This window comes from Leptodactylus fuscus, chromosome 6 (assembly GCF_031893055.1).
Source record: "Leptodactylus fuscus isolate aLepFus1 chromosome 6, aLepFus1.hap2, whole genome shotgun sequence".
NCBI classification, from domain to species: Eukaryota; Metazoa; Chordata; class Amphibia; order Anura; family Leptodactylidae; genus Leptodactylus; species Leptodactylus fuscus.
The window spans coordinates 124764092-124784685 of NC_134270.1; the positions used below are offsets into that span (position 1 = coordinate 124764092).

At 41.0% G+C, this 20594-nt stretch overlaps 1 protein-coding gene across 2 annotated transcripts in view; it reads right to left on the reverse strand.

The window, feature by feature from the left end:
• Positions 1-20594, reverse strand: part of RARA (retinoic acid receptor alpha) — a 94372-nt gene that overhangs the window by 20441 nt on the left and 53337 nt on the right. The window contains exon 1 of one of the 2 annotated variants that reach the window (XM_075278319.1): positions 16815-18214. The exons of the other annotated variant lie outside the window; for it this stretch is intronic. Coding sequence (XP_075134420.1) covers positions 16815-16983 — 169 coding nt within the window. The 5' untranslated portion in view covers positions 16984-18214. Of the gene's footprint in view, positions 1-16814; positions 18215-20594 lie in introns of those variants that run through there. 2 annotated transcript variants of the gene reach the window in all.

Here is a 20594-nt window from a genome sequence, read left to right on the forward strand (position 1 = left end):
ACTTACGTTCAATGAACTTCAAGGAAGTGTCAGATAAGTAGAGGAGACAGCACTTTCCTGCTATCTAATCAATAGTACAGAACACATGGCTGCCAAATCAGACCCCCAGACCTCATGTACAATGAGTAGTCACACGCTGCAACCAATCACATCACTGCTTGGAAAAGTGGATTCTGACTGGCTGCTCCATAAGGACCATCCAGCAACAAATACCACATACAAATGGTTCATTTAAAGGGTAAGTTTACTTTTAGCATCACTTCATGTTTTGGTTTCAGAGAAAATTTGTGTAAATTGAAAATGTTTACTTCCTTTTCTAAATAATTTTTTTTTTTTTTTTTAGTTTTTTTTTTTTTTACATTTTCTTATTTTCATTCGTTGTTGTGGTCTAAAGGTCTAGAACAGGGGTAGGGAACGTACGGCTCTCCAGCTGTTGCAAAACTACAACTCCCAGCATGCATACTTGCTCTGCTGTTCTTGGAACTCCCATGGAAGTGAATGGAGCATGATGGGAGTTGTAGTTTCACAGCAGCTGGAGAGCCGAAGGTTCCCTACCCCTGGTCTAGAAACTATGAATCGGTTTATAACTAACTTTAGTCTGTAGTTATAAGAAATCTACAAAGAACCATGTTTCTATGAATTAGTGTATAGAGGATATATGTGTATATATTTATATACGCACACACACGCTATGCACCTTAGGAATCAGAACTGTCTAAGGGTGAGGCCCCACGTTGCAGAAACGCAGCTTTTTTTATTGCAGATTTTTGGGGGGTTTTTTGTTTTTTTTGAGCCAAAGCCAAGAATGGCTACAAAAGGAATAGGAACGCTATAAACAGTTCTTACACTTCTACCTTTTGCTCAGTCCACTACTGGCTTTGGCTCAAAAAAACGCAACAAAAAGCTGCATTTCCTCACTGTGGGGCTTCAGCCTAAAGCCGGGTTCATACAGGGTTTTTTGGACCGGATTGAATCAGCCACGAAAACCACATCCACTGTTTATTCACGCTTGCGGAAAAAGGAACCCATTGAAGTCAATGGGAGGCATTTTTTCCCCCCGATTTTGACATGGATTCCGCATCAAAATTGGGACCAAAAAAACCCAGTGTGAACCCGACTTAAGGCTCAGACCTCACAATGCAGAAACACAGCTTTTTTGTTACAGATTTTGCTGCAGTTTTTTGAGCCAAAACCAGGAGTGGACTAAGCAGTAGTTAGAAGTATAAGAGCTTCCTATATACTTCCCATACCTTTCGTAGCCATTCTTACCTTTGGCTCAAAATACTACAACAAAAAAAGCTGTTTCCGCAAAGTGGAGCCTCAACCCAAACGTTCACATAATGTCAGAAATCAGAATCCATTATTTTTTGGCACCCTTTTCAGGGATATGAGGTACATGGCTGCAGAAACAGTGCCACACCTGTCCGTAGATTGTGCCTGGTATTGCAGCTCAGCTTCATTGAAGTGAACAGGGCTGAACTGCAATACCAAACACAACCTGTAGACAATAGTGGTGCTATTTCTGGAAGAAAACAGTCATGTTTCTCGTACAACCCCTTTGGTATAGGCAACAAAGCTTCATTTCTTAACCCCCAAAATAGTTAAGATAAAGGAATCATTGCAGTTTGTGTAAACTATGGTTTTCACAAGGCAATACTTATTGACAACTGCGGCAACTTACATGGCAAACATTCTGGTTGTCTCCTTTCTCTGGCACCTATTACCAAGCAGCAGTTAAAAATATAAAAATAATTTTAACCCTTTCATAGAAGAGGGCGACTCAAGGACATATGCTATACTTCGCACTCCTAGTAAAAAGAAACACAAATACAAACACAGCCACTACATATGGCATTGCTGCCATTGGCAAACTGGAAGCAGTCTGTATAGATGAAAACACAGGCGCTCGGCGCAGATGGCACCATCTAACACGACCACTACAGCCAATGGGCCCCAGAAATAAATGTAGATGACACAGAAGTTTTCATATGGTTGTAGTACGTGTCCTACTGCTGCCCACAGGACTCAATGAACAACACAGTATAAATAGTGAATTCTGGACATAACCCAAATTTTATTACCCACGTTGAAAGCACAAAACGTTTTGTCGCTCACACAAGATAAACAAGAAATAGTTTGAGCATGAATAATTCCTTATTTCTGGTGCAGACGCTCTCCATGCAGGTTTGGATTGGTCTGGTTGACTCTCTGAGACTGCTATAAGCTGATCACATAGGATCTACAGTCCTATGAAAAAGTTTGGGCACCCCTATTAATCTTAATCATTTTTAGTTCTAAATATTTTGGTGTTTGCAGCAGTCATTTCAGTTTCATATATCTAACAACTGATGGACACAGTAATATTTCAGGATTGAAATGAGGTTTATTGTACTAACAGAAAATGTGCAATATGCATTAAACCAAAATTTGACCAGTGCAAAAGTATGGGCACCTCAACAGAAAAGTGACATTAATATTTAGTAGATCCTCCTTTTGCAAAGATAACAGCCTCTAGTCGCTTCCTGTAGCTTTTAATCAGTTCCTGGATCCTGGATGAAGGTATTTTGGACTATTCCTCTTTACAAAATAATTCAAGTTCAGTTAAGTCTGATGGTCGCCGAGCATGGACAGCCTGCTCTCAAATGATCTGAAAACAAAGATTGTTCAACATAGTTGTTCAGGGTAAGGATACAAAAAGTTGTCTCAGAGATTTAACCTGTCAGTTTCCACTGTGAGGAACATAGTAAGGAAATGGAAGACCACAGGGACAGTTCTTGTTAAGCCCAGAAGTGGCAGGCCAAGAAAAATATCAGAAAGGCAGAGAAGAAGAATGGTGAGAACAGCCAAGGACAATCCACAGACCACCTCCAAAGAGCTGCAGCATCATCTTGCTGCAGATGGTGTCACTGTGCATCGGTCAACAATACAGCGCACTTTGCACAAGGAGAAGCTGTATGGGAGAGTGATGAGAAAGAAGCCGTTTCTGCAAGCACACCACAAACAGAGTCACCTGAGGTATGCAAAAGCACATTTGGACAAGCCAGCTTCATTTTGGAAGAAAGTCCTGTGGACTGATGAAACAAAGATTGAGTTGTTTGGTCATACAAAAAGGCGTTATGCATGGTGTCCAAAAAAAACAGCATTCCAAGAAAAACACTTGCTACCCACTGTAAAATTTGGTGGAGGTTCCATCATGCTTTGGGGCTTTATGGCCAATGCCGGCACCGGGAATCTTGTTAAAGTTGAGGGTCGCATGGATTCCACTCAGTATTAGCAGATTCCTGAGAATAATGTTCAAGAATCAGTGACGAAGTTGAAGTTACGCCGGGGATGGATATTTCAGCAATACAATGTCCAAACACCGCTCCAAATCAACTCAGGCATTCATGCAGAGGAACAATTACAATGTTCTGGAATGGCCATCCCAGTCCCCAGACCTGAATATCATTGAAAATCTGTGGGATGATTTGATGCTCGGCGACCATCAAACTTAACTGAACTTGAATTGTTTTGTAGAGAGGAATGGTCCAAAATACCTTCATCCAGGATCTGATTAAAAGCTACAGGAAGCGACTAGAGGCTGTTATCTTTGCAAAAGGAGGCTCTACTAAATATTAATGTCACTTTTCTGTTGAGGTGCCCATATTTTTGCACCGGTCAAATTTTGGTTTAATGCATATTGCACATTTTCTGTTAGTACAATAAACCTCATTCCAATCCAGAAATATTACTGTGCCCATCAGTTATTAGATATATCAAACTGAAATGGCTGCTGCAAACACCAAAATATTTAGAACTAAAAATGATTAAGATTAATAGGGGTGCCCAAACTTTTTCATAGGACTGTATCTGGTGAGAGTCTGTCTGATCAAATCATCTCAGCGGGTTATGACTTTCATGAAGCTTTTTTCACAGTGTTGCGGTAAAACACAATAGCGTGTCTATTAAAATCAGTGGATCGTAATTGGATATAACTCTTGCATGAAACAATAAAGAAACCCACTTTATTACTATATAATACTGATCCCTCCCTATTAAAATTGTACAAAGGATGTTCTTTATTAAAGGACAGCAGTGGGTACTTTATAATCTGCATGATGTGACATGGCACCTTATGGTATACTTCACATTCATTTCATTAGAAACGTGGCACTTGTACCACACTGGCTCCCATACAATGCAGACATTGCCTATACTGATAAACACAGATGGCACTGTAAGGCTGAGTGTACACTGGGTTTTTGGTCTGGAAACTGAAGCGAATCAGCCTGAAGAATGAGCATGTCCGTTCTGATCTGTAATTTCAATGGGAGCCGTCTTTTTCGTCAGGATTTTGAGGCGAATTCGGCCTCAAAATCCTGACCAAAAAACTGTGTGAACTGTGCCGTCCTACCTGAGAGCAGGATAAGATAGATGGAAGGAAGCTGAACGCTGTGATATATGGGTTTATGTGATTTGGAGAAGGATTTCTAAGTAAAAAAAAACAGAGTACGGGCCTGTGCACACGATGTAACGCGGTGCTGATTCTGACACGTAAACTCATGTCAGAGTCAGCACTTCAAAACAGAATCCCATTGACTTCAATGGCTTCCGTCTTACGTGTGCTACACACTGAAATTAATGGGAGGCTTTTTAACCCATTGATTTCAAAGTGTTACGCGCATGAAACGGAACCCATTGAAGTCAATAGGATTCTGTTTTGAAGCGCTGACACAAGTTTACGTGTCAGAATCAGCATCGTGTTACATCGTGTGCACGGGCCCTAAGGCTAAGGCCCCACATTGTGGAAACGCAGCTTTTTTTGTTGCAGATTTTGTTGCGTTTTTTAAGCAAAAGCCAAGAATGGCTACTTAAGGAATGGAAAATATATAGAAAGCTCTCATATTCCTCCCTTCTGCTCAATCTACACCTGACTTTGGCTCAAAAAACTGCAACAAAATCTGCAACAAAAAAGCTGCGTTTCCGCAACGTGGGGCCTTAGTCTAAATCGTGGCAGGACTCCTAGAAGAGGCAGCGAGTCCTGATTATCCCGTCCAATCACATTGTCACTGGTAAAAGAGAATCAGAGTGAAAAATAAAAAAACATCTCACTGGTTGCCAGGTGCAAGTTGCTGGATTAATAGTTGGTTGGAACACCCAGAAGAGTATATGACTCCAGTCTACAGAATGGGCAAACCAAGGGGAAATCCACAAAGACAAGATATTGGATGTAATAGAACATAACTCTTATGTCTATTAAAATGCAGGGTTAAGCGGCCTCCATACCACTGACGTATTTCAAGCATGCAAACTTAGGGAGCCTTCACATGGAGTAAACGCTCATTCTGAATGCAAAACTCGCGCGCTACCCATTGAAATCAATGGGAGGCTTTTTTACCTATTGCTTTCAATGTGATATGTGCGTATGCTGGCACCCATAGAAATCAATGGGATTTTGTTTTAACGCCACTCACTCTGAACAAGTTTTACGTTCAGAATGAGCAGAGTGTTTACTCCGTGTGAAGGCTCCCTTACTCAGAAACAGGACTCTCACTATTTCTCTTAGGAGTACTGTCAGGATTTACTCAGTTTTTTACTCTATCTTGCCCCAAATCATATGAAGTTATATATCCAAAGCTCAGCATCTCTCCTCAGATAGGACAGCAGAAATCACTTTACCAGTTACCCTGAGGCAGAGTTCACACAATTTTTTTGGTCCGCCTCAAAATCAGCCTCTATTAGGAGCCGTTTTTTAGAACTCTATTGGGTGGCTTTTTTTGGAGGCTGATTTTGAGACGGATTCCTGATCAAAAAACTGTGAACTCAACCTAAAATTGCAATAAGCGGTGGCTCTTCAGTATGTATGATTTACCTGTATGTTACGCCGCCTTTAAATTCTATACATTTTAAGTTGACTTCATGTGCCCCTTAATGTCTGGAGTATGGGCTGTGTCTGAGTTAATATCTGCTGCACTTTGACTCTCCATATTACTGATCTCTGAGTAAATAACATTAGAAGAACGTATCTGGCAGCACAGGAAGTAGCGCCATCACATCCAGCACGAAGAGCCAACGCACAACAGCATTTTCCCTTTAGCACAAAGCTGTCTTTGGCTATAAATTAGAGCAATGAGAGCATGACCTCAGGAAGCAGGATGTCACTGGAAGATGACAGCATGAATCCAGACATTCGGACAAATTCATTATTTAAATGCCTCTAGGCCAGAGGTTATCTTTTACAAGGCAGATTTTTTAAACAGACTTCTTATGTAGGAAAAATACAAACTCTGAAAAACAACTTGTGTTATGTGGATCATTTCTTGCTGGGAGAAATTCTGCTCTTATCTCATTATTTTTCATGGAAAAGCTGCTTATACAGATACGTTGACAACAATCATAATATCTATGGAGCAAACACCAGATGGACATATGTTTTATTGATCTGAGTGATTGTGTCGCCATACTATGAAGATCAGCCATGGTGATAGTTTTATCCTCTTCTTCATTCTGATCGGTTACTAGTATGAGTACTTGGAAACAAGCCAATGGTAGTGATAACGGAACAATCTAAAGAAACTATTTAGCCATCAAACCTTATACATGAAAATGAGCTTATGCTGCCCTGTGCTCCTGGACTATGGATTGGTTACAAGTTGGTTTGGCTATGGGTAGGTTATCAAAGCAGAGCTGACCTTCCCTACTTCATCATTTTAGTGTTAAGATGGCTAAACCAACCAAGTTTGGCAAAATGACATGACTATTTAATATCTAAGTCAAACATAAGTATGAGGGTCTCCTGAGGAACAGATAAGGCATTGTAGATTCAAAGATACACAACCCGTTATTCCTACAAGAGCCAATGCCAAGGTGAGTTTTTAAACCTTTGTACATATTAAATTGATATTAGATGAGCTCAACAATATCAGTTAAATCAGCCGATCGTCTAAAGTATGGTGTCCACCAATATAGTCAATGGTGCCCCTTGGATGTCCCATTTGCATACGTCATAGATTGTCATAGACCAGAACAATGGACAAAAATGTGCAGATGTGAATGTAGACTTACAGATATTTGGGTAATTAAATGCAGATTCTGCCACGTGTCTGAGCACCAATAAACCTTGTGTCCTGTGCACTGTAGAGCCAAAAAGGTATCAACAGTGTCAGAGCTCATGTGCACAAGTGTAATACAGCTCCGTACAACCTTGCAATTGAGCAGTCTCACAATACAGCACCCATATAAGTCAAAAGAGCTGTAATAGCCACGGCGTGGCCACTTTTCTGTCCATTACACCTGTCCATGCAAGGGGTTAACACATCAGCAAGCTCCCCGCTTCTCCTGTGCTTCCATAAGCTAAGCTGTGTGACATCTTAGTCACCGGTATTTTTGGGAGGTAGACCTTCAGTACAGCAGTGGTTAACGTACAGATATAGGACCGGTCCTGAGTTTTCCTCACAGCTCCATACACAGACATGTAATAATGGGGCCATTATAATATAATACATCATACGCATAGAGCCTTAGGTTCATTTTATTAATTTTTAGGTAAAGCCTCGAAACCTTGGACTTAAATGAACTTTCTGCTTTGACAAGTGGCCATAACAGTCACAATGGAGATTCAGTATGGAAGATCCGAGAGGTGAAGGAAAACGCCTGTTTGGGAGAATCAGTGCACCGCCCTCCATCCAGAAAATACCAGAACAGAAGGTGTAATGACTCAGCAACAAACATACTTAAAGTGGCAGTAACAATCCTACAATATAGTACAATGCACTGAGTCATTGCAAATCACAGGAAACCATGCAAATAAAAACACTTCACAAGTACAAGGAGAGAAAAAAGCAGGTACCATACTGCACATGACCCTATCCCAAGTGAGGATCTAATGTGCTAACCATGGAAGAGTCCATATTCCATTGGGAAGAATATCTCCATAGTTTAGTGCTGTTCTATGCACAATATGGCAGCACAAGTACTATGTCTATGTAGGGACTATGGGAAGAATATGCAAATCTGTCTTCCATGATGCAAATAAGAAGACAGTGCCTCAGTCATGCAGCCCAATAGAGGGCGCTCCTTTTAACATCATGCCCGACCTTCCCAGAGGCCTTTGCTGCAAATGATGTGGGATTTTACCAAGCCAGTCTTCTCAGCTGAGGACAGCTGTTTCGATCTGATTGGATCTCATCAGCCTGGCGCAGAGAAGACTGACTTGGCAGAGGTGAGAGGCTTCTAGACAGGGTTAAGGGGTGATGATATCCCCTTAACCCTATGTAGGGACTGTGAGGTTGAACGTAAACAGGTATGCCCAGGGAAGGAGGCAATGGATAAATGTTAATGAAATGACTTCTGGTGCCCAGACAATTATTAGGCAACTAGAAATGAACAACTCACAATGTCTGAGGTCTATGGAGAAAAAGTTTGCGTCTATGGGCAGCCTTGCGTACTATTATTTTGCTTCTAGCACTTTAGAGCAGTGATTTTGCAGGGTTATATAACTTGTGCCTCCTGTTCTGGTCATATCTCCAGCTCCTCCCTATAAAGCTCATCTAGATAAGTACTGAAGGTCAGAGGCCATACAATGCAGAGATTCCTGTGTTATCTATGCCTGGGAGGGGAAGATCCCACATTACAAAGGAAGGAAGAAGGTGGCAATGGTGGGGGGAGTACTGGGAGAAATGGAAAAGTGCTTCAGAGACATCTAAAGTAGGCATTTTTTGTTCTGTGCCTAGAAGCTCTGACTCTGTAGTCTGCCTGTTCTGTGCTAATCGCTGCTAATCCTATCAGAAAGGTCACATGCTACAACTCCATCACCGCACCGTCAACTAAGCAACGAAATACATACAGCCTATATTCTGTATACAGCGCAAATGAGCCAAAGAAAAGAAAATAGTCAATTAAAATGATCCTACATGTCACAATAAAAGCAGAATACATAGTTTGCATATTTACCACCTTTGCCAATCTACTCCTTACTACTGTAAAATGGCCACCAGCCCAACTGGGGGACCAAGAGGTTTATTAAGAAGCTGCAGCCTCTTCATAGTTCAGTTGAACATCCCTGCGCCAAAATGGAAATCTGTACAAGTCAGGAAACTGTGTAGATTTCCATTGTAACTCATGCCAAAAAAATTGGCCTCAGTTATAATTAATCTGTTGGGCCGACACGTCCCTGCCCCCGGATGATCCACACCCCACTTATATTCACAAAATGTGGCAAGCAAGGTACAGATTGAGACTTGTGGGGCACATTTGGCACAAGAAAGGGTCTTGCACCAAATATGCCCCATGAAATCATCCCTTTAGGCCAGAAAACTGGAGTAGAGGGATTAATGAATTCCCCCCACTCTGTTTGGATCATTTTAGGGCAGGTTCACACCAGTGCCCGTCTCCACTTTGCAGGTTTCAGTGTCATGCCCGAGAAACTGGACAGGAGATGGAAACCGGCAGTCACTTTTCAAACCCATACATTTCAATGGGTTTACAAAGTGACCGCTAGTGAGCGTCTTCTGCCTCTCCGCGGCGAAAGCATTTTTGTTTTTTTTTAACCGGACACAAAGTGGGACATGCAGCGGAGACCAGAAGACTCTCACAGGCTGCCGGGTTTACGTCTCTTGTCCAGGTTCTCTGGCAGAAGACGGAAACCCACAAAGCGGAGACTGGGCACAGACTTGAACCCACTCTTAGACACATCTCCCTGCTCTTGGTTGACTCATATAAAGGTAAGGGGAGAATGTTTCAAGACTAACACAGTGTGGATAGTGGTTTAGGGTAGTCACTACAAATGGAGACAAAATACTCATCAACCTTTGCATCTATGATGGTGAAACCCTTAAATACAAAATGAGTCAAAGTCATCACCAATTTTGGGTAGAAACAAAAACAGTTACGACTCCAGCTTGAAGAAAAAGTGATTGTGTTTAATTATATTATACAATTATTGATATTGTATAATAATTAAATCTATAGTTTGTTGCATATTCACATTCATAGGAATTCAATAATTTTTTTGTGAATTAGAGAGGAACTGCTTTACTGCTCCTGACCATGGCTGTCACCAAGTTATGAAGTCAGAGCATATAAACAATTATCTATGTTCATTATCTGTATATTTTTAAAAAACAAACAACCCAGCAGTCATGTTTAGAATGCCCCCTCTTCGGCACTGTAGTTCCCATCCTTACCACCCCATAAGCGATGACTACCTATTTGTTATCATGTGACCAACGCAGCCAATCATTGGCCTCAGTGGTCACATTAGCGTAAACAGCACATGACTCATTCACATTTGTGACCGATTAGTATAGTGATTGGCTACATATGGGACATCATCACTCCTGGTGGGGACGGCAATGAGAAAACTGGAAAATTCAACAGTCCAGTGAGGGCAGTTTTCTTTTTTACTTTAGATATTTTCAAGTACTTAGGCAATTTTTTTCTACGACTTAGACAACCCCCTTAGGTAGACACACATGCCATCTGCGCCTCCCACCATTGTAGCCAATGGAGTCATAGATTGAAAAACTGAATTAAATAGATCTATTTGCCATCAGCGAAAAAATATTTGTCGTTGCAAAAAGGAAATACGTATTCCACGACCCGGCTTCTTTAAAATTTAACTTTTAATCCATAGAATCATTTAAAATTATAATGTGCAAAAAGATAGAAAACACATACAGGGAAAGTGAAAAAGGCGAGATAAAATAACGCAACTAACGCGTTTCGAGATTAAAAATCTCTTAATCATAGCATGATTCAATCCTCTGCTCTCGTGAAAAAATATTTGGTGCAAAACACACATCTGGGCCTTGGCATTATTTTCTTTCTGGCTCTCCGGCTATTTTTAGGCAGATATTAATATCATCTCGCGGAGTTGTTATTATGGTTCTTCAGAGATGAGATACAGTTCTGCTGCCTTGGAGACAATTGTAGACAAGTGAGCACTGTTGTCACTCTGGGCAACAAGAATAAAACCAACAATAAAAGCTAGTTAATAAGAGACACGAGATACAGCTACTTCATATTGGCCCATTGCTAGAAACATGCTTTTATAGATAGTAGTCAGTGACTATATAGGATTTGTCATCATTTTAGAGATTCCCTGTGTAAGCAATAAACTTGCATCTAATGTGTGTCCGTATGCAGACTCTCCGTGGTGAAACCGTTTTGGTTTTTTTTGGACAGACACAAAGTCCTGCATGTCCATCTTTGTGTCTGTGCAAAAAACCAAAGTTTCACTGCAGAGAGGCCACATACGGACACCGGTGGTTTGCATTAAAAACCCAATCAAATGAATGGGTTTAAAAACTGACTCCCGGCAAGCCGTACCCTATTAAGTTTCCCCGGGGATTAGGATGGAAACATGGTGGATGGACAGGGGAGCAAGTGTGAACAACCCCTTAAGCAGCTTTCATGACTATATTTATAAATTATTTTTCCCTGTGTTTTATCTGCTTGGTTACAGGTATTTGCTCTGTATTTACAATCCAGTGTTCCTGAATCTCCTATATTATGGCCACTCAGGCTTTTCTTAGCCATTTGTTTCCTATTGTAGTTACTCCTGGCAGAATGGTAGCACATTATTAGCAACGCATAGGAGAGGGGCTAGACTGCTCCTTATTGTACATGCCCACAGCCTGAGATAAAAATGTAGCTGCTACAGACATAATTTATTATCGGCAATAAATCTAATGGGACACCATGTAAAGTCTTAGAACAGACTGCCCAGCAAAAACCCACAAAATACGCACATATTTCAACTTTTTAAGACGACTCAGGTGCCCTTTAAACCTTGAACCTGATTGGTTGTTATGGGTCCGAGGAGTGTTTTTATAAATTTCCAGTTCCCATTGTAATCAATGGACATGCCAGGTTCTTGAGCAGACACAACCTTTCATCTACTAACAGACAGTGGTCCTGACTGGAGGAAGCCTTCTATTAAAGGGATCCTATTATTAAAACAATATTTTTTCTTGATAACACGTAGGAATACTTAGATGTCTTCTATGCACCGCCATTCAGTAGAAATCCGGGATTTCTTCGGTATGCAAATGAGTTCTCTCGCAACACTGGGGGCGTCCCCAATGCTGCGAGAGAACTCTACAGCGACGCCTCATCTTCTTCTGGAACGGCCTCTCCCTGCATCGTCTTCCAGCGCTGGCTTCAAACTTCTAGACTTCGGGCAGAGCCGACTGCGCATGCCTGCCTGGTGTAAGCAGCCATTTTCTTGTGACCGCTTACACAAAAAGCAGCCATTTTCTTGTTGCCGCTTACACAGTAAGCAGGGGTAAGCGGCCACAAGAAAATGGCCGCACGCATGTGCAGCCTGATGGCAGAGCTGACTGCACATGCGTAGAAGTTTGACCCCCAGCGCCGGAAGAAGACGCGTGAAGAGGTTGTTCCAGAAGAAGATAGAGGCATCACTGGAGATTTCTCTCGTAGCACTGGGGACGCCCACAGTGTTGCTAGAGATATCATTTACATACCACAGAAAAACCGGGATTTCTACCGAACGGTGCCGCAGGGAAAACATCTAAAGGTAGGAGAAGAATAGCCTTTCTTAAGGCTATTCCTATGTGTGATCGAGAAAAAAATGTTGTTTTAATGATAGGATCTCTTTAACTTACCTTGATAGGATATTACAATAATCTTTATTTATATAGTGCCAATATATTTGGCAGCAATGGCTATTCTAAACCTTTATGCAGTGACTGACAATATTATTGGGATTAGTTGAACTACAATAGTTTCCTAGGTTCATATCTGCATTGGAGTCTCCGTAGAAGACCCCGACACAGATTTAATCTAAAATAAGAAGAGCAGAGAAATCCTGCATGGAGGACTTTTCTCTCCACCTACTTCAGTATAAGGGCCCCTTCACACGGAGTTTACGCTCCGTGGATTCTGTCTACACGCTGTGTATTCTGTACATTTTACCCGTGTATTTTTACACGTGTAAAATGTACAGAATACTCGGAGCGTAAACTCCGTGTGAAGGGGCCCTAAAACCAGCAGAAACCTGGACCCCATTATAGTCTATGTGGTCCATGGGTAACAGCTTTTTTTTTTTTTTCAGCTGATGGGCTCCCTGTCCTTCCGGTCCCCCATGTGGATTTCAAACCCTAGTGTCAACTTTGCATCATTGCAGCAAGATGTTGCTTTACCTTTATGAGATAGTTTGGTTATTTTTTACTAGATATAAATGAAGCCAGTATAATATTATACATCTGATAGAATCAGAATTAATAGTCAATGACATATAAATTACACTACTGAACTATTTTCAAGAAACACTCCAGGAATATTCTTCAAAAGCCCTGAAAGCACATGTGCTGAATGCCCTGCAGCAGTATAAAGTGAAATAGGATAATTAATGTAATATGTAGTATATTCCCCTCCTACATGTTTATGTAGAATAGCTTTTATGTCAGTTCTTAGAATACAAGGAACATTCCAGTCATGCTTTATAGCACGTGCACGCACACCTTATGTCACACACAACATATGTAACCTTTAGAAAATCTGCAGGCCTGGAGAACAGTTCACAAAAACAGCTTGGAAACTTGGCAATTCTATCATACTATTTGATTGTTTGCTGTTATCAGCCATTTCAGTCTGTTGGAAAGGCTTTTATTCTCACATCTCCATCCTGCACGTGTCTAGTTTTGAGAATGTTGTACATTTCCGTACTTGTGTATGAAAGGATCCCTGCAAGGCAAAACATATACAATGGTCCAAATTTATTATTGTAGTTATGACTAGACACTGTTGTAAACGTGGCACATGTAGTTCAGACTAAAACGTTTCACCTTACAAAAAGTCTGTGGATTCTCGGGAAAAGGGGTGTGGTTTAAATGTGCCAACAATGCATTATAGAATTTCTGCTCAAAGTAAGGCAACCAAAAAATGGTACAAATGTAGACTAAACTAATCAGATAAACCATCCAGCATCAACCACTGTGATAAATCTGGGGTCATTTTACATTACCTACATTTACAAACAGCCAAATCATTAGTTAATCTGAGCCCATGTATTATGCCTAGTGCAGGGCCTCAGGGGCGGGGCATGGTACAAAGATACTCTCATTGGTCTGTTTTGAATCCTGTGTCATGCTCCTCCCCCTTGGAGCCTGTACTAGGCAGTTTACTGGGTTTGTAAGGAGTATTTCTTTAATAATTTAATTATATAAGGCTTCTATATGATGCTGGCCCTTTAAATAGACTTCCAATTCTATTTAGACCAAAACCATTAGCCAAATATTTTTAGAGGAGAGGCAGCCACAAAAGAAATGGACCTCTATCTATCATAGGAAACTCTTTTACTAACCTATTGCTTGTAGGAGAGAAGGGTTGCATGATCTTGTTCTCTGGTTACTCCTTTCTCCTCTTGGGAAGGATGAATGGGCTAATCCCAGTGGGCGTTCCCAAGCAGTTGTAGACACTACTTCTATATTTTCTCACACGTTGCAGGCCTTATTCAAGCTGCACAACAATAGATAAACTCTTCGATCGGTACAAACTGTATTTATGCCACATTTCTTACACCATGGTAGATTCCCCCTCCAGTTATAATGGCAGCAATTTTCAAGTAAACAATAAGGGTTTTTCTTGAGGTTTTACACATAGTGACAGTGACGCTATGTATGTCCCCTCCAGCTCCCTCACACCTTTTGTCTTGCATTTCCTTTCCACTACATTTAGAAACACCATTTGTACAGGGACATATAGGCACAGGCTCACTTGGAATAGAAATATATATGGCAATACACTATATGTTGGTGCTGTACACATATAGAACAATGAGACAATATTAACCACTAAAACTCTGGAGTTGTTTGCAGGCTACAAGCATTTGGTATTTTCTTTGTATCTTCTTGAACATTAACAGACATAAAAACAAACACTTTCCAGGAATGCAAAGCCCATTGTTAAGAAGCACATGCCCCATACTCAACACCCACCCACAGACAAGTGTACAGAAAGTGCCCGGGGAGGTGTCACAGAGCCCAATGTTTCCCCTCTGATCTCTTGCCTCCTCTGTGTACACAGTGGGGGGCCAATAAATACTGATGTTTATATGGTGCTAGAAGAGACCTGCCCCTCCTGCTCAGGCCTGCAGATAAAGAGATGAGATAAAAAAAAAAACACAAAGGTTTAATCTCTGCCACCCTGCAGGTAGGTGCTACACCCCTCCAACAGACAGAACTGACCAAAAACTGTCACTGCTCCATTCTGGTTGACAAACAATTTCCTCCATGGCAACAAAAATATACAAACTGTCTATAGAAAAAAAGCAAGCCACCCTATAAAGTGCTTCAAGTCAAAATACCTTTCACATTTTGGACTATACAATAGTGTGGAGCTACAGGATATGTAATAAAACCATCCATGCATAGAAGATAGTTACCAGCTATATTACCAGATTGTTTTTCCATCAGCTATCTTCCCAGACTCCTCCATAAGTGTCCATCAAGTACCTCCTATGCTTCTTATCTCTGTCGCACCCCTTGTTGCCAATATCAGAGGACATTTTCCTGCCCCCATACGTATTCCCTCAATATTACTCAAATGAAGTGCTGCGCTACAGTCACGCTACAATATCTTTCATCTTCTACACAGTCATGAAACAAAAACATTATAGTGACCAAAAGATTTTGTGAGCACATTGGGTTAAAACATGTCACTCAAAAGGTCCTATGGGGCAAAACTTTTGCACAGAGGGTATTGTGTACCTCTAGCTAAAGTCAACCTTGTATCTTTTCGAAGGACCAGATATACTGGGAATAACTTTCATACAGTATAAATGGTGAATAAAAGTAACTATTATAGTATGCATATTCATCGCTGGTTAAATATCTAGGCAGAAAATAAAATATTCTATTAATATTTTTATATATGTACTATGAAGTCATTTATAAAATAGTTTAATCGATGTCAGCAGCAAAACCACATAAACCCAATGGGTCAAAAAAAATAAGCCTGCGGGAGTAAAAGGGTTAAGCCTGCAGTCAGAATATAAGCTCATCTTCCAAATAGGATTACAGAAGAGAAATATCTTCACTTCTCTCCAGTGCTGGAGTGAGGGATCCTTACTAAAGTGAATTTTGACCAGACCCAAGGAGAGAATGGGTACACTTATACAAGAGGAAGAATTGTGCTATCATCTAAAACCCTGGGCTACGAGCCTGTTTATTGAGGCTGAGAATGTCTTTTATTTCTTTCTAGCATAATGGCCCTATTGTGAAGAACGACCAGGAAAAGTGCTATCGTACTGAAGACGAAAGAGATACTACAATAGCCGCTGGAAAGGACAAAATAATCAAAAATAAGCTAAAATTCTTCGGTTACAAAAACACAGATCAGGTACTTATTGTTACCCTAATGCGGATCCACAGCACAATGCTATCCACAGGATAATAAAAGGATATATAGAATATATTTGTCACTTATCTTTATGACCCCTAGTCCAACATAAATAAGCATACAATGGACAATGAGTTTATAAAGTGCATATAGAGCTATAATAACACTAGGCCTGTAAAGAAAAAGCCATAAAATTAATACTGATTTTAAGGTCTATTCTAAAACATTACGACTTCATTATCAATAGAAGAATTTTACAATTGCCTAGAGAAGCACAAAAAAATTCACATATAAATAAATATACATAGAAATAGGTCTATATATATATATATATATATATATATATATATATATATATATATAAATAAACACGTGCCATGTATACAGTGTACCAGCTTTTATCTCATGTTTAAGGATCTAGGTCAAGCTTTATAAAAGGAACAGCATCTAATTTTTTTTTTCCACCTACGTACAATGGTTGGAATGGCTCCAGTGCTGGTTCCGGATTGGTGTCCCGAAAGGATGAATTGCCCCAATTCCTTTATCCGGCATGATACAGGCCCTGTTCTGTGTATAGAAATCCATCATGTGATAGTGCGTTGGGCTGCTACCCAACCCTGGTACATCCACATTTTCATACATTGTAAATAAAGCCGCCACCGGAAGACCATAAATGTATTTAGAAAAATAGAAATGGTTCAAATCTTTGCCGTTCGTAAAAATAATATATATGTACACAGTATATATCTGTAGGATTAGGAGGATTTCAGAGAAATCTCAGTGGAATAGCGTATGGGATTTCTCAAACCAGTGGGAAGAGATTCTGCAGACAGATCCAGAGGTAATATCTGATGGGAGATTCCTTTAACTCTCTGCATAGATTCCATCAAATGGCTGGAGAAGGGGGGAGGGACACAGTGCAAAGTTTAAAACCCAAGCCCCTGGAGATGGAGGAAGACTGGCCTGTATACAACCTTCTCCGGTTACCTAATATATTCTAAAATTCCCTTTACCCATGAGAGATTTCCGAGCATAGAACCTCTTAGATCAGTTTTATCTGTGTCTTGATGGCTCGGAATCCTCGGAAATCCTTCCGAGCTGGGAATCTACTCCATTAGCAGGAACAGGAGGGGTAGGTCAATTAGGGAGAGTGGTTGTGGATTAAAAGGGTTGCCTGGCATGGTCAGCTCGTGTCTAAATAGAAAGTCTTAAATAAGGAAAATCTCTTTACAGCAAATGGGTGTCCATCTAAATCCCCCGTAGGATGCAGTCCTCAAAGAAGAGATTAAAGATGGATTTAGGGATGACCAACGTTATGGGAGATCCGTGGCTTCGGATGCAGGGTTCCTACAATTTCTGGAATCTCCTCGTGATGCAGTCTTTATTTAAAAGCACACCAGCCGTGGGAGAAGGGAAATCCTCAATAGGTACAATCCTGGATGTAAATACAAGGCTCCGGCTTCCAGAATTCAGTTGTAGGTCAGATTTCCTTATATAGAACCCAGCAGAATCCTTAAAACCTACTTGTATTTTCCAGAATGGAGGTTGGTGCCCAACTGTAGGAACTCCCAGCGATACAGAATGGAGGAAGGTACCTGATGTGAGGAGAGCCAGGTCCTGTAGTACGGGGAGATCCCAGATAATGAAGTCAGGCTGGATGCTGTTTTCCAAATAGAAGCCAGGGGATCCTGGGTATCATTTGGGAATGTGGATGGGAGGTAGGTGCTATCCCTTGTATCTCTGGGGGTTCCTGGATGTGCAGATCCTGTAGTACAGGGGATTCCTGTCTCTCGGATTGTAGTGTCACATATGCACACTGCTCAGTGCTGCAGACTTCACTGCTGTCTCTTCCCCCCTCCCTTTTCCATTCTGATGGACTGAAGGCAGCTGAGCCCTGGAAGTCAACACCCCCAACCCCCCCTCCTAACTCTTAACCTATTCCCTGCCTGTAGTGACACACCAGTCAGTCCCAACAAAGGCCTGTCCTTCCCAAATCCCAACCTCATGTGTATTGTTTAGGAGAAAGCAATGATCTAAATGCCTTTCCATCACTACCCCCTTCATTTGCCTAATATCATGCATATGACCTCTCCCTGAACCTCTGTCCTCACCTCCAAATGACCCAACCAGCTCCTTCTCCTGGCTCATGACATCACAGACTTTCCCACCCCCTACTGCATATTTTGAAATGGACTGACCACTCCTTCTTTGACCCCTCTGCACTCTTCACTACTAGGATATTAGTCTGGGATACATCACATTACTGGTCTTGTCAATTATACACACAATTCACAGACGTGGAAGGATGAGCAATCCGGGAGATAAGGACATGGAGTCACACGCAGGAGAGGCACAGATCGTAAGCTCTGCAGACAAGACACTAACTTTTATGCATGTAATATTATTTATTCTGTAAAGACATTAAGCATCATATAAAATAAACTGATCTCCTCAAACAACTAACCAGACATGAATACTCGGATGTTCTTAGGGTCAATACACACACAGTTTTTGAGCACAGATTCTGACGCGGAATCCGCACAGAAAAAAGCCTCCCATTGACTGCAATGGGTTCCTTTTCCAGTGGAAAAAGGAACCCATTGAAGTCAGTGGGAGGCTTTTTTTCCGCACGGATTCCGTGCCCAAAGACTATGTGTGCATTGACCCTTAGGTGTCACATGTGGCATACAATGGCTCATATCAATGTCAACCTCTAAGACTCACTAAATGTAGAAGGAGTGTTTCTAAACTAAAATTAATGTTTTTAGCTCCACTGGGGGGTTTGCCTGGCACCATGGGATCCTCTAGAAGACGAAGGTTCCTACATAGTAACAGGATTCATCTACAAAAGAGCCAATGTGGTTCAGAAGAGGACCAAACACTTAGTTCTATTTGATAAATAAGTCCTAAAGAGGGCTGTCCATAACAGGCAATCCCTATGTGTTAGGAGGGTCTCCCAGGAAATGAGCTGATCACAAGTGTCTTCTGCTGGGAGTCCTGGCAAGCAAATGCAATCTCTGGAGAAACCATGGAGAAAGTGCTCTATTTCCCTGCAGTGCCACCACTGGGCAAATGAAGCATTACACAGTGTCCGCTTCAATACAATGGGGCAGGTTTATTAAGCCCATATATTTTCCGACATAAGAAGATGCAAAATTGTCACAAGTGCCAGTTTTCTGCTACCTTCTAAAGAAGGAGTGTGGCCTCATCAGATTTCTCATCAGTGGCTCAGTGGTTATTTTAATATTGTTTTTAAAGTGGAAAACTTCAGTCTGTGCACACAATGATAGCTGCATGTGGGCATGTACTTGTTCTGAATAGCTGATTGATGGAATCTTATTCCAAATTGTATCACATGAAGCATATGATCATAGTCCATTTATGTAACATTATTGTACTCCTAGCTCATAGCTAACAAACTGCACAAGGTTACAAGTGACTGGGACTAAGAGGTCAGTTCTAAAACTCAATGTGAACAACCCCTTAGAGCTCAAGTGTAAGACCATTTTATCTTAGACACGCAAAAGGCAAAGATTTTTAACCTAGAAATTCCAATTTACTTTGTTTATACTATAACATTTCTTGGAAACAGATATTTACCCGTGACTTTTGCAGACAATAGCAAAGTTAATGCTTCAAAGCAGTGTTTAGAAATAAATATTCTCAAAGGGAACCTGCCGGGTGATTTCTGTTGCTGTACCTGAGTGCAGGATATGATGGAGGAAGGAGAAGATGAGCTTTGTGATATATACTGGTAGGTTTATAGAATATGGAACAGTCAAAAGCAGAGTAAGAGCTTATTCACACAACTGAGTTTCTTGGCCATGTGGCGCTCCTGAAAAGATAGGACATACTCTATTTTTTTCGCAGACTGGACTTTGGGACTGTTTTTCAAGAAAAAAAATTGCCCATTGAAGTGAAAGGGTTTGTGAGACAAAAAAAATCGCATACAACTGTTGAATATAATAAAAATCTTGACATAAAAGACAGAATCCTCAGCAACCTAGCCATATACAGTGTGTGCCAGAGATGACTAGGAATCCCTGGGTATGGGCAGAGTTATCAGGACTCTTATTGTCTCTCCTAGGAGTCCTGTCAAGATTTACTGCTCAAAATCATATATACCTATATAGTAGAGCTCGGCTTCTCCACGGTCTTATGTTTTCTCAGATAGGGTAGCAGAAGTCACCTGTCTCACTTTTGGCCTGAATAAGGCTCTGTTCACATTGTCTGATGTTTGAAGTAGGGCAGCA